Source organism: Theobroma cacao, chromosome 9 (assembly GCF_000208745.1).
Source record: "Theobroma cacao cultivar B97-61/B2 chromosome 9, Criollo_cocoa_genome_V2, whole genome shotgun sequence".
In the NCBI taxonomy this organism is placed as follows: Eukaryota; Viridiplantae; Streptophyta; class Magnoliopsida; order Malvales; family Malvaceae; genus Theobroma; species Theobroma cacao.
Genome location: NC_030858.1, coordinates 5,013,154 through 5,027,345, shown reverse-complemented (window position 1 = coordinate 5,027,345; position 14,192 = coordinate 5,013,154). Strand labels below are relative to the sequence as shown.

The 14,192-nt window shown below is 36.5% G+C and overlaps 1 protein-coding gene across 2 annotated transcripts; it reads right to left on the bottom strand.

Annotated features, from left to right (window-relative positions):
• On the bottom strand, window positions 1,242–13,933 carry LOC18588472. 2 transcript variants are annotated; one of them, XM_007012900.2, is made up of 22 exons: window positions 12,714–13,933; window positions 11,360–11,475; window positions 10,808–11,016; window positions 10,082–10,201; window positions 9,742–9,870; window positions 9,527–9,652; window positions 9,108–9,163; window positions 8,934–9,033; window positions 8,692–8,809; window positions 8,353–8,562; window positions 7,089–7,419; window positions 6,160–6,253; window positions 5,650–5,758; window positions 5,121–5,392; window positions 4,868–4,995; window positions 4,434–4,668; window positions 3,564–3,752; window positions 3,178–3,467; window positions 2,909–3,077; window positions 2,554–2,796; window positions 1,945–2,030; window positions 1,242–1,785 (listed from the first exon to the last, which is right to left on the bottom strand). In XM_007012900.2, exons 1-22 carry the CDS (start codon window positions 13,538–13,540, stop codon window positions 1,638–1,640), a joined length of 4,305 nt encoding a protein of 1,434 aa, XP_007012962.2. In that variant the 5' UTR covers window positions 13,541–13,933; the 3' UTR covers window positions 1,242–1,637. The 2 variants fall into 2 exon arrangements, with proteins under 2 accessions (XP_007012962.2, XP_007012963.2); XM_007012901.2 differs by having other exon boundaries at window positions 2,909–3,074.

Genomic DNA, 14,192 nt, shown 5'->3' with positions numbered 1-14,192 from the left:
TATTTTTTAGGACAAGATGTTTATTTTAAAAACTAATAGACTTCCATATAATTTAGATCAAAATTTTAAAAAATAAAAATATTTTACCCTTATTTATTTTATTTACACTAGAACTTTAGGCTAGTGAGTGTTCTAATAAGTTTAGGACACTTATTTCATTTAAACTTCTTGTTACCTGCTATTGTTGTACAAAGACCAATACAAATAGAGTTAGTTTAGGAGCAGAAAAACCTATTATAAATAGGACCTTAGGGCTTTAGGAATAAAATAAAATAGTCAATTGCCCGTGTAGTCTAAATCCAAGCAATTTTAAACAATTCTAACAATTTAGGAATTTTTTTTTAAAATTTAAAAAAAAAAATTTCTTAAAAATAATACCCAAAATCTTTTCTTCAAACTTTATAAGTTTAAGTTTCCACATCCTTACGTAATATTCTGAGTAGGCATTCAATCCATTAGGCTATGGGCTTACATCAAACTACCCATAAAAGGCAAAGGATTCTGTGAATGGCCAAGAATCCATATTTGTTGTCCTGAGAAACGCAATTATTAAAGGTTTTTAAATAGAGAAGAATATTGAAACTGACGTTGCCTTCTTACTTGTTTATATTATGTTGAAGGAAAATAGGAGATCTGAAACCTTTTCTGTTGTCTCTTTGTGCAAAAAATGTAAAACCTTTGGGTAAATTCACTTTCATTAGGAAAATGATTACTTGTAATTGTCCAATTGCGAATACACCAAAACCCAAGCTGTACATATAAAAATTAAGACAAGTTCCATCAATTTGCAATGGGAATTGTGGCTTCCACCTCATCTTATCACATTACACCACTTAAAGTCCATATTTAATAATGATCGATGCTTGTGCCCAACTTACCCAGAATTTGATGGAAAAAGCATCTACCAAACATCAGAAAAAGTTTTTGCCTATGGTAAATGCTACAGAAAAGGAAAACATGTATCACATTCCTGCACCTTATGTCAGAAACAAATGAATACAAATTTAACCTGGAAATTCAATGGTTGAATCCATTTGTTTCTGTTTTTTTCCTCAATACACATCACAAAAAGAAGAACACCGACACATCATCTCAGTCTACAAAAGTTGCAATGAGACAGATAGACATAAAGAGAGACTCAATGGGGGGTTGAGCCTTTAGATTCCTTCATGTCAATTTTTCACTTCACTAGAGGAATTACTACAAAAGAAACTCAAGCAAGTAAGAATTATCCATCGGTATATTATGGAAAAAAGAAAACCCATTTCCATAGTACTGAAAAGAATAGAAGCCTAAGTTGGGAGGCAAACAATGATTCATTTCCTTGTTTCTGTGATTACCTAATTACAAGTACAAATTATACATTGAGGTACCAAATCCGTCATTTACACTCAGTCAGTCGTCATACTTCCTTCAGTTATATACCATTTTGCTATTCAATAATCCATCACACTCAATTACAAGGAAACCCACAATGACTCTACAAAAACTAAGTATATCCTATTTAAACTGCCTAACTCAAATTAAGAAGAACTACATTTTCACACCCAACACCAAAAAACGGAGAAGAATGGGGTAAGTTTCCTAAAAGCCTGACCATCTTTCTAACTTCTGCTGTAAGTATTCAAAAAAATCCTTCATGATTGCCAGAACACATCCGGATCACTGCTATATAATGATTGATCTTGAATTTCTTGGTTAGCCACATGGCAATCAATAAGTCGTGCTTGGATAATTTTACACAGCACTAATCCAGAAGGAAGCATCCACCATTCACTTTCATCCCTGCACCAGCAAAAATGCCATAACAACAGCATAAAAATTTCAGCAAACACAAACTAGTAGCTTATCCTTGAAATAAGAAATGGTATTTTTTATTACTAGTAAGGCAAGCATACTTTATAGAGTTAACCATGGCCATGATAGCAGATAAAACATACTTACATGCTTAAATTCCATGACTGAAAATTTATATGCTTTTTGCTTGAGTGGCTCCAGTAATGTAGAAATCCACAAACAAAGGCAGTTACCTGTCACAAAAGAGAAATCTGATTTGAGAAATCAGGATAACAAATGCTTGAAATCTCTTTGCCATTGTACAAAGAGAGATGGGACAGGACAGGGTTCAAAAGTAACTTATCGCTTTACTTATCCTTGCAAGTAGTGACATGCAAGTTTGAGCAGTATAACTGCCTATAAACCCCTTATTTTGTCATGTATATCTATTACAGCAATCGCTACAGCAGTGCAAACAAGTACAAGCAATACTAATTATGCATAAGCTTTACTGACTTTTCCTCCAAAGAATCAAAAGATCATGACATCTCTTCCATTAATCACACATAAAAAATCAGCACAGTTGCCTCGGGTGCTCATTATCAATTTGAAATTAATGGCAAAAACAGCATATCTTTCATTCTTGTATTATTAGAAGCTAAGGCAATATTTGTGCAGCTACAGTTTTCATGCACGTTCAATGATATCATGTTTTAAACCATGCATTATTTATTGAACATTAAGAATTAGCCTAAAAGTAACCTCACAACAACTTACCACATTGATCAAGGATGTAATATTCCATAGAGCATATACACGTGCAAGGCCAGCTGATCGTCTCGGTCCATGACTAAACAAGGCACTGATACCAGCTGGGAATGGAAAGAGTATTGCAAGAGGAAGGAAGAACAAAACTAAAAAGAAGTCCAGCAGTGATATCGAATACAACTGTAGCAACGTAAGCAAACCTAAGCTAAAATCTCCTAGAAGTAATATAGAGATAAGCAAACCGACAAGATCCTGCCAATAATAAGGGAGAGGAAAGTTAGAGGTTCATCCTAAGATTTCAACCAAATGTAAGTCAAGGAAAGGATAAATAACCTAATTGTCTACTCCAAAGAAAATGAACAACCTGATGACCAACAGGCTTGGTATTGTAAACTATAAAGGAAAAGGGATAACAAATTGCCCTCTTCATTTTAAGTGTTCGTAAGCTTTTTGCGTGCAATATCCCTCCAGATATCCTTTGGCATGTCCTTAAATGTTCACTGGCTCCTGAGCAACCAACTGAGTCTCTCCTACTAGCACCACACCAATTGCAAATCCCCAAAAAAAGATTAAGTTAAGGCAAATTTTATATTTGAACTAATTGCCAAAGAAACACTATCAAACAATTGATACCATGAATGCTCCATAGGTGGCAAACATCTATCTTGACGTCCAGTCCAGTACCACACACTTTCATTGCCAGTAGCACATACTATAAGTCCAAACTGACAATAACCAGAAGAAGTTGGCTGAAACCACCCAAGATCAACACATACACCATATGTAATTAAGGTAGGGTTTGCATGTGTTTCAAGCCAGCTAATAACATGACCAAAAGTAAGTTTCAAGTGTCCACAGCGAACTAGGCGCAATTGACAATTTAGACCAGCCACTAATCGATACCATATGGTTGGCGGAACAGACTGAAAGAAAAAAGGAAAAAATAGCACTCAACCATTAAAAGAAGCTATCAATCAAATTTTTCTAAACAACCATTTAACAACTAATTAACTGCAAACCTGACTCATCAAGCTAGTAAGAATGTTATCACTTTGAAGAGAGAAAGGAGCCATGTAACTTCCATCTCCTCCAAAAACCAAAGACATTGGAAATCTTTGATGAAGACGAGGAGGAAGGTCATTCCTCTTTTCATCTCCACCAAGGAAAAAGTCCACATATGCAAGCATTAGATCTGTGGTTGCAGCGACCTGCACAGTAACACAGTAATTATCAGGGATAAAATTTTCAATTTCATTGGTACGATATAAATGACACACAGCCGATTAAGGAACTAAAAGATATCAACAAAAAAATCAATCTCAACTTGTAGAGCTATTATGCCTACAAGTACAGACAGTGCAATATTTTCATCTGTTTCAATCACAGAGGACATTTTAAACCATAAGACCAATGAAAGAATAAATTACTCCATGATATACTAGAGAAACAAGATTTTAGAGTGAAACACGCCAATCAATCACAAATGACAAATCAAACCCTCTTCAATTTCTTCCACAACATTAATTAACTAGCCATGCCCAATAGCAACAATCTTATAATACCTCAAGGAATTTAGATTTCAAAGACGACCAGATACATCTTCATGATTTCATCTGGAAGTATTCACTTGCTATTTAAGACATGCCCATTCCACTTCATCTGAGCAAGCACATTCTACGGAAAAAAAAACCTTATACAAGTAAAACACTATTTTTTTTTCCAAGAGGAGAAATTCTAACTCCATAATCATTGAAAATCCTTTTTGATTTTCAAACAGCTTCCCTCCAATTACAGCATCCATATTGATATCCCAACATATAACAAGTCTAAAGAAAAGCCTTATGCAATATTATAGAATAAATTTGAGAATATTTTTTGGAAGAAGGTACCTTGAGCCCTTCATATAAAGCACGTGAACGGCAAGAACGCAGGCAAGAATGATCATATTCAGATCGAACAAATTCACGTAGCTGTTGCAATTTATTTTTTCGGCATTGCTGTAGCCAGGACCATGCAAGTGGATACGCAAGAATAGACAGAATGCTGTAGATTGATCCTTCCCACCACTGATATGCAGCTAAACCATTAATCTCATCCACAAATCTATTGAAGGCATCCTCATATCTGCGATGTCAATGAATTCGAGAACTCTTTTACAAGACTTAAAATAATTTCTACCTATTAAACTTTTAAAACAATTAGTATACTTCACAGCTGCTCATAAAGAAGTGAAGAACAAAACCTGTAATTATGCACTAGCATTAAAGTGAAAATTGACCACCAAACTATAATGCATCAAGGAGGCAAAAAAATAAGAACTTACACAATTTCAATTACTTGCTCCGGTGGAGAATGAGGTAGATGCCAAGGTTCAGTAAATGTATTTGGTCCCATAAAATACATTCTGTGCACATGAGTTTGGGATTCCTCAGTTCTATTTGTCTCCAAAACCTGATAGATAAAAGAATCAAATACTTGAGAACACCATCTTAAAAGTAGCCAGCTCGGGTTTGTATTTTGATTAGCATGACAGACAAATCATCAAATGTAATAGTGAAGAAACTAGAAAAGAAGACCTCATTCAATGACTCCAGGAAAGGGAATGAGCGATCTATTCGAGAGCCATGACGGGCAGGCACTAGAGCTGGTAATTCATCCCCACCAACATATTTCATCCTTGCAACACTAAGAACTAGTGCTAAAAGGACGAGAAGGCCTAAAAGAATAAGACCAAACAACCATGGCCCACCAAAAGTATATACCAGCTCTTCAAGTGCAGTGTAACAGTGTGGCATATGATATCTTTCAGAAATGCACTTATAAGGGCAGGGGCTTTCAGTAACACCACCTGTAGAAAAGATCAGGTTGAGACCAATGAGAAGAGTTATTACCCAAAAAAGAAGAAAAAAAAAAGCAGAACCTCCAACTATGCAAGCCTTAAAATGCAATATATTCTTGACAGCAACGAGAAAAGAAATACCACACTAACCAAAAACTCTTAAATTTTATAAAGTAATAAACTGAGAAAGCTCCACACTAATGCATGCAACAACAGAAGGCCATGCTTCAACATCTATAAGCGCTAGAGTTAAATCTTATAAATACCTCGAACATTAACATATAAGGCTCGACTTGGAAGCTTATTAGATGGGCAATCAAGACAAAGGACTCTATCAGATCCACTGACATTCTTAAAAGTCCCAACAGGGCATTCCTGCAGTGGAAGTACTCAATTTGTGAAAAAAAAAATAGATGAACAATTGCAGCAAATAACCAATTACACCTCTGATTACTCGATTATCATGGGAAGATATGTGTGTGAGAAGAAATCAAGCGCTATCTTGGCGACCAGGAAACATTTAGAAATAGCTACAGTGCTGCAAACAAGTCAATTTTTTTCAAAAAGCAGGCAACATTCATTTCATGAAGAAAACCTTTAATATAGCGGTCAACAAAAGAGAACATTATTTCAACTGAAAGTTCTCTTAAGCACACTACTTTAAAAAATTCCAAAATGAAAGGCATACTTAACTTCTTTAGAAAATTACACCATGACTAAAATTAGCCCTTAAAACAAGTCCAAAATAAAGTGACACTGTGCATTTGCAAATCTACCTCACAAAAGATACCATAAAGCCCTTTAGGACAGGCCTTTCCAGTGATAGTTCCATTTTCCCCAGTGTGACCCTGAGCTCTGCCAGAGCCTCCCCTGCAATAAGGAAACAAAAAGCACCAATAATCTGAATAATTTCATGAAGAATCCACAACCAAGCTAGTTGAAAACCAATCAACAGGCAAGGTATTAAAAGTATTGCAAGTTTAGTACAGCTTCAAAAGGTAAATGGAGGATTCTGTCACTTATGAACAAGAAATGCTTCATTTCCAGTTCTATTAACTTAATCAGCCAAGGAAGAGGATATCCTTTATTAAGAACATGAAAGCTATGAAGTATCTCAACTACATAAGAATCAGAAGATCCTTAATGGCTAGCACTTAACAAGCATGATCCAAAAAATTCAAAGTTGACAGCAGTGTGCAGTTGTCCCATCATTCTTCCTTGCTTTCTTGTTCCTCCAGCATTCCATAATATACATCATAACACAAGGGCCCACATGTCCAGACCCACCTTTCAACATGCTATCCTATCTGCACTATGTGGGATTTTGAGGCCATTGAAAGACAGAATGAGCTAGTAACCAAACCTTTTTGCTCAGTTAGTTAAACTGAGAGCTGAATAAAGATTAAGTAACCATTATGATTTCAGGATTAAAATTGGAGTAGCATACTAAAATGGGAGTGATCACCATTTATTAGCTACTAAACTATTCAAAGAATATAAGTGTAACATACGTTGTTATCAAGGCATATCAGATTATGCATTTAAATTTTCCTTCGTTGAATACCAAATCCAATTCATCAATAGTACACAATTATAACAAGGCAGATCTTGGGGGTTGGCAGTGTTGGGTAGGGAAGCTGGCAACTTAAGCTTTCATTTGATGCAAAACGTATGAAGCAAGTTACATGACTCATTAACTACAAACCTGGTGATAATGCTTCCTTTCACACTTGCTATGGGAAGATACTCATCCCCAGTTGGTATATCTGACCAATGAAAGTGAACCCGTCCACCACCTCCACCGCCACCACCACTTGGGCTGCCATGTCCTCCGGCAGTCGAGATAACTGAAGAATCACCAAGCACAATTGTATGAACAAATAAAAGGATAGTTCCACCAGATCCACCGCCAGGACCTATGTTTGAAATGGTGCTATGGGCCTGCTTCCTGATAGCTTCCCCAAAGCTTTCTCCATCAGCTCTAAGGGAACCATAGACAGTCAAACTTGATAATAAGTGCTCCAATGAACCCATCACTGTTCGGGCAAACAACGATTGAAATATTAACAGGAGTAGAGATTGCCAAAACCAAATTACATCAGCAAAAGTCACCACAGGAGAGCAGCAAAACAATCACCCAACTTTAATGATGTACATAAAACCTAACAGAAGGAACTCACCTTTTCTTCTTTGTATCAATATCGGAAAACAAAAGAAAAAGTTCAGAACCATTACCTGAATAATTACTTACAAATAATAGGATATCTGAAATTCAACTTATCCTTGGACTGTATCCACCACTCAGAATATGAGTTGGACAAAGCCAAGAACTGAATCGGATTAAGGCAACTGATCATATTACCCAAAAAAATCATCCACGTTAAAGTTTACTTGAATGCAATTTCTCATACTGAATGAAAGTTAATCTAAATTTCTGCATTGGATCAACTTTATGAGAGCCAATGAAATGTGTCACACATTTATAGAGAATAAAGTTAAAATACTACAATAGATTTACCATATTATGTTGAACTATCAAGTCGATGCAGTTAGAATTGATGCAAATAATTTTCCTAACAAAGGTTCACAGCTGTTAAATAATTGGAAATAATTGTGTCAAAAATGTTGATTAAATAAATTTAAAAAAGAAAATGGAATTAGATGCCCGTTGCACCAAGGACCAGCAAAATATTCAATAGCCTCACAAAAGATTATATATGTGCCATTGGCAGCAGCACTTAAAGGCTTAAGCCTCTGGCATCAAGCCCTATGGCTACACCATGAGTAAATGTCAATTATATATTAGGACAAGTCTCCAAGGTTGACGCGTTAAAATCATTCAATCTCATCTAACTAAAGTACAAAACAAAAACATCAACGACCTAACCACTTTCCCATGCTCTATCTCATCAAAAGAACATGAAATAATTAATAAAAATATTAGAATCTCATCAGATTCAGAAGCTTACCTATTATTCCACCACCAGCAGTTGTGCCAGCAAGACTATCATTTCCGCTACCACTACCAAGTTCACAAGGCAAATCAGCATCTCCATATGAAACACCACCTTCAATAAAACTGCCATCAAAGTATCCCTTCCCACCTTTGCCACCGTGTCCTCCACCTCCACCAAGACCATTATTGAGTACTTTTCCCCTACCCACCCCACCAGTGCAACCTAGAGCAGTCCAAATCAGAATGCTTGGCCAAATAATTGAATTCTAGAATGTTCTAACATTATTCCATATTAAAAATGACCAGCTCCTCGCATTAAAAGTTCAAACCAAAAATTAGGTAAAAGCCATACCCAGTGCAGACGTGGTAATTTCTCCAGAAGAATGAACAATGATACTTCTAACCCAGTGAAAATGAACAACAGATCCTGTTATAACGCCCTCAATAACAATATCTTCAACACGACATATCTGCAATGCCATTCCAATCCAACAATTGATTAGCAAGCTAAACAAACAAAACCTTCAAAGCAGTGAATTCTACTCTAATCTGACCAAGATGTAAGACTTCGAGTTCAAGGTGGCTAACAAACACCTGAAGGGTGAAGGATAATGAAGAATTCACGTTGCAATCCTCAGGTGGATGAACAAGTTCCATGGGGCAATCCTGAAGTTCACAGTAGAGCCGTGGGGTCCTGCCAGTTACCAAAACTTAACATTTAACAAGATAAGTACAGCAGATATAAACTGTTTTAAATAAATAACTTACATATCATTGTTACTGGCATTTTCCAAGGGACCTCGCAAAATAGATCCACTTCCAACCTTCATATTATTAAGGAAAAGTTAGTGCATGAACAAGTAAGGAGAAAGCAAAAATTAAATGGAACATCGACTCAAGTAGCAAAGTTTTCAATTTTCAAATTTCTATTCAATTCAAAAGAAAAAGAGGGGGGCAAAACCTAAAAAACCAGCTGGCACCTAGTTTACCACTAAAGAAGTAGGAGCAAACTATACCCAAACTTTGGTCCCATAGTTGTCAATTATGTAGAACACACAGTTGTATGCGCTATCCATCTACCCATACGTAACAAAAATGACTAACAAGACCCCTTCAACACTGAACTGGGAACTTTGGTTCCAAAAGGCTATATTCATATGCCAAACCAAAGAGAACATTCAGCTTACATTGATACTGAAAAATAATGAGAGGATCAAACGCTGTGCTTCAATCATATCCCCTGGTCCAGACAAATTCAAAAAACCTTGTCCATGAACTCCCAAATTTGCATTAGATTGTATCACTGAAGATTCCTAAAAACCACAAAGCACCATATCATACCAGGATGCAACATAAGTTAGGGTTATTTTGTTAAAATGTAAACATAAGTGAGGTTAGTTACCCTGAGGACCACCAAATTGCTGGCCTCAAGCAAGGACGTCGCTACAATAGCATCAGCACCACCATCTATAAGCATTTTGGAATTCCACATCAAGTGCATTTTGACGGACATACGAAGAGCCCCGTATATCTATAATTTAAATTGAAAGAAGTAAAGTGAAGACTATCATTAACATAATAACAACATAGTGGACAATGACAATCTAGATTGTAGCTATTTCACATGGCAAAAGATCGAGGCAGAGCCCAGTAGTATCTGAACTAAACAGAAATAGAAACAAGTAAAGCTGTTAAATCATTGAGAAATGCTCCACTTGTGCAGCAAAGCAACAATTACTTGCCTTGACAATTGAATCGCTCATTAAAAGTTCTTCTGCCATCAATTCAAACTCAGATGAAGCATAATGGGCAAGGCCAAAGCTTAGAACTGCACCACATGATAAGTGAATTTGTCCCCTAACCTATATAAGGAATTACAATGTCAAAATTATGAAATACATAAGATTAAATTGGACAAACATGATTTACAAGACTAGAAATACATTGAATTATATCTTAGGAAGAATCATCCACAAAACTTTTTGCACATACGTACATACAAAGGTCTGTGCACATGTCTAACTCTCATGTTTTGTTACATTAACTTGGATACAGGTTTAGTGTACACTGTTTTTTGACAAATATTCCCATTAATTTTGAGGATCTAAGTGTCTATACCAATTAACATTTCAAGATTTTCAACTGGCGTTCAACATGGTTACATTAGGGTGATAGTCCAATATGCCAGCCATCAGAAGTTGACATATCCCAATTCCTAAGTACCATTTTAATCACTTAAGTTTCAACAATTGACTCAAGCAACCACATCTGATTCAACCTTTTAGGGAGGAGATAAGCAGATCAAGCAATTGCAAAATAATTGTCCTGACCTCTATAAAGAATAACTACTTAAATGCATGATTTGGAAAGATCTAAACCAAAGAAACGCGATTCTCCTGAAACTCAATTTACAGCAATAATTATATAGTATATTCAAATAAGAACACAAGATTTAGTTGTCCAATGACCTGAACACGGCTCCAAAATAAAGGAACAGAAGCCTTGGCATGATCTCGAATATAAACATTTGTCCAAAGTGGTTGTTTAGGGAACTCCATTAAAAGTGTGTCAGTGCTTGTTGACATGTTGTGATTGCTAACTATTAGACTCCGAGGCACAGCATCATAATATGTACCTGCAGCACCTGCATTACCTTTACAGCCAAAACTTGTTCCTCCTGCCAAAAAACAAAGATGGCATAATGGAATTAATAGATATTAGACAATATCTTTTCAGTAAGAGTACATATTTACAAACAGAATGGAGTTTTGGCTCCAAGCAACTTTCACTCTTCAACATTTAACACTTAATTGTTTTTTGTAAGTTGACATATAAAATTTTTGTAGATAAAAGATACTCTTAATCAAGCTTTCACTCGTATTTTCAACAATGACCAAAACAGCTTCCAATAGTGATTTAGCACAATTCAAAAAAGAACTTCTACTTAGAATCACTGAACAGGCAGTCTAGTGAGCCATTTATTTAAGCATAAGAAGTTTACATAGAAACTCAACACATACCATGAATAAAGAATTCTGTATCATCATGCCTACTAAAAACATCAATTGAAATTCTTCCACCACCACCTCCAGCAAATCCATTCCCCCCAGAGGCACTTATCCTGCCACTTCCAGTCCTGTCTTTCATAAGAAGGTCATTATTAGAAAATTCATAATCCATTTATTTAGAAAAATTTACAGTGAAACTTGTAGCGACATACTATAAATAGACCAAAAAGGAGTATACTGCAGGAAAAATATGAGTATTAAACAGAAGGAAATGGAGCAACATGCAACCACCTTTTTTCTCTGAAACAAAGTCCAAATAAATTAAAGCATACAAGAGGCATCACAGCAACATAGAGTTCAATATGACATTAATAGTAGATTGAATGAGCGAATGACCTTTTAACTTTGTGAGAAAATCCATTCAATGTGCTGATCATTCAGTGCAAAAATTATTACTTATGCATGGATAATATATTTTAATAATAAAAGAAAAGTCTGAAGGAAAACAAACTACAGCAGTAGTGAAAATTTGAAGAGACTCTGCCATCAATTTCAAGCATAAGGAGCAGACAATAACTTCAACACCAAAAGTATGGGAGAAAAAGTCTAGAGTTTCTCAACATTTTGGTCTACATATATATGTCATCTATTTTGTGGAAGCGTGTGAGCTAAGAAAGAAAAATATCTGGAAATGCACGTACGGCAATCCAAGTAATCGAATGTCAACACTAATTTAAATCATTATTCTACTTTGTAGCCTAATTCTGATTCTCCTCAATATATTTATACATTCACTCAACTCTCTCTGTTCTAAAAATACCCAAAGTTCCTCCAGAAGATAATTCAGCTTCTCTCTTCAAACTTCATATTCACTTTGAGTTTCTCTCATTTTTTTAGTTTCATCCTCACTCTTATTCTCACCCAATGCCCCATGACCTCCCAACTCGTAACCACAAGATCCTCCGTTACAGAAACAAATACAATGCAAGATATCACCTTTCAAAAAAAAAAAATATACAATGCAAGATATATACATTAGACATGCATAAGGAAATGGGATCGCTTGACAAAGTCATTAACTGAAAATGATAGATACCGATCCAAAGACAAACTAAAAGCATCATAAATTAATCATAAACCTTGATTACAGAATCAAATACAATGCAAGATTTACACGTCTATGCAAGAGGAAATGGGACCATTTGACAAAGTCATTTACTGAAAATGATAGATACCAATCCAAAGACAAACTAAAGGCATCATAAATCAATCATAAACTACAGAAAACAAATATATCATCATAGCAATTAAAACTCACGTGAATCCTATAAAACTGATGAGCAGGGGGGAAAGCAAATTAAATTACATTCTATGAGCCTTGATATAAATGCTCCCACCAGAGCCTCCACCCCCTTTTACGCCCCCATCACCTCCATTTGCCAATAAACTCCCGCCAACGTCAACCGTCTCCTCCACCTCAAACCTTATCCTCCCACCTCCTTCCCCTCCATAATCATCCTCTTTACTAGTCGTCCCTCCTTTACTCCCATAACTCCAAGGCTTCTCCAACGATGACCAAGAGTAAGCATCTCCTCCCCACACATCATCCGGCAGTTTGGTGTTATCTGTGACGCAACTTGCGCCTCTCCCTCCGTGGCCCCCGCCCGCGCCCTGAATCCCCGAAGGGGTTCCACTCGTCTGAGCCGGGGGTTGACCAGCTAAGCCACTTACGTTTACCACTGAACCTTCAAAGAAACTTGCATTCCAAGCCGAAACGAATACTGTCCCGGCAAACACGCCGGAGTTTTGACCCAAACTGAATTCCCCATGACTCACATTAATGGATATCGAGCAACTCTTTATAGGGCAACTCAAAACGACACCAGGAAGTACGTGGAAGCTGCCGCTTCCTGCTATATACACATCTTTGTGAAAATTCAAGCTGGAATTGAGCTCGCAGACTGTGTCGAGAGAGCCAACTCCTTTTAAATCTTCTTCGCACGAGAGAGAAGGTGGAAGCGGTGGCAGTGAAGGCGGCGGAGGCGACGGGGGAGTGTAGTCTCCGTGAAAAGAGTCGACATCGAAGGCGATGATCGAGAATTCATCAATTTGAACAACGGAAAAACAAGGGTTTATAGTGAAAATAAAGAAAAAAATTAGAAAATTGAGCCATTTAAAAGAGGCGAGATTCATTTACAAAGAAAAACCCAACATGTAAAACAAATTGGGTTTATAAAAAAAAAAGAATAAGAAAACTAAAAATTGATCGTGCAAACCGGTAGTTTGAATTATCAGTTTGCCAGTAGGGGTTTAATTGAAATGAAAAGGGGGTAGAACTGAAAATACGTAGAAGTTGCGCGGCTATGTCTGGAAATCAGGGTGGAGGATAAATTCCTGTATGTAGAAGAGAAAAAGACAGTGCTGATTGCGGGAGGGAAATTGAAGCGAAAGATCAGAGAGAGAGGAGGAAGAACAATTTGACGCTGACAGCTCCCACGTGTGTGGCACGTGTTAGTTCTTTGGGTTTTTTCAAGGCCTTTTCTTGGGCTTCAGCCCGAACTTCGCCCAATTCAAGTTTCATTAATCCTAGTAACTTTTTTTTTATTTTGAGGTTTTCTTTTGCTTTTGGTTGACTCCGCTCATGTTTATTTCATAAGTAAACTAGTTATTGACCCGCGTTATATCGCGGGTGTTATTAATTGATAATAAATGAATCTATGCTAAGTTAGGTATTGCTTCAATTTGCTAAGAAATACGATTGATTTTGCTTCAATTTACTCAGAAATGATTCTCTGGTATTCCCTGGGTTCCTGCCTATGTCAACAGCTGATGTTACTTAGAGCTT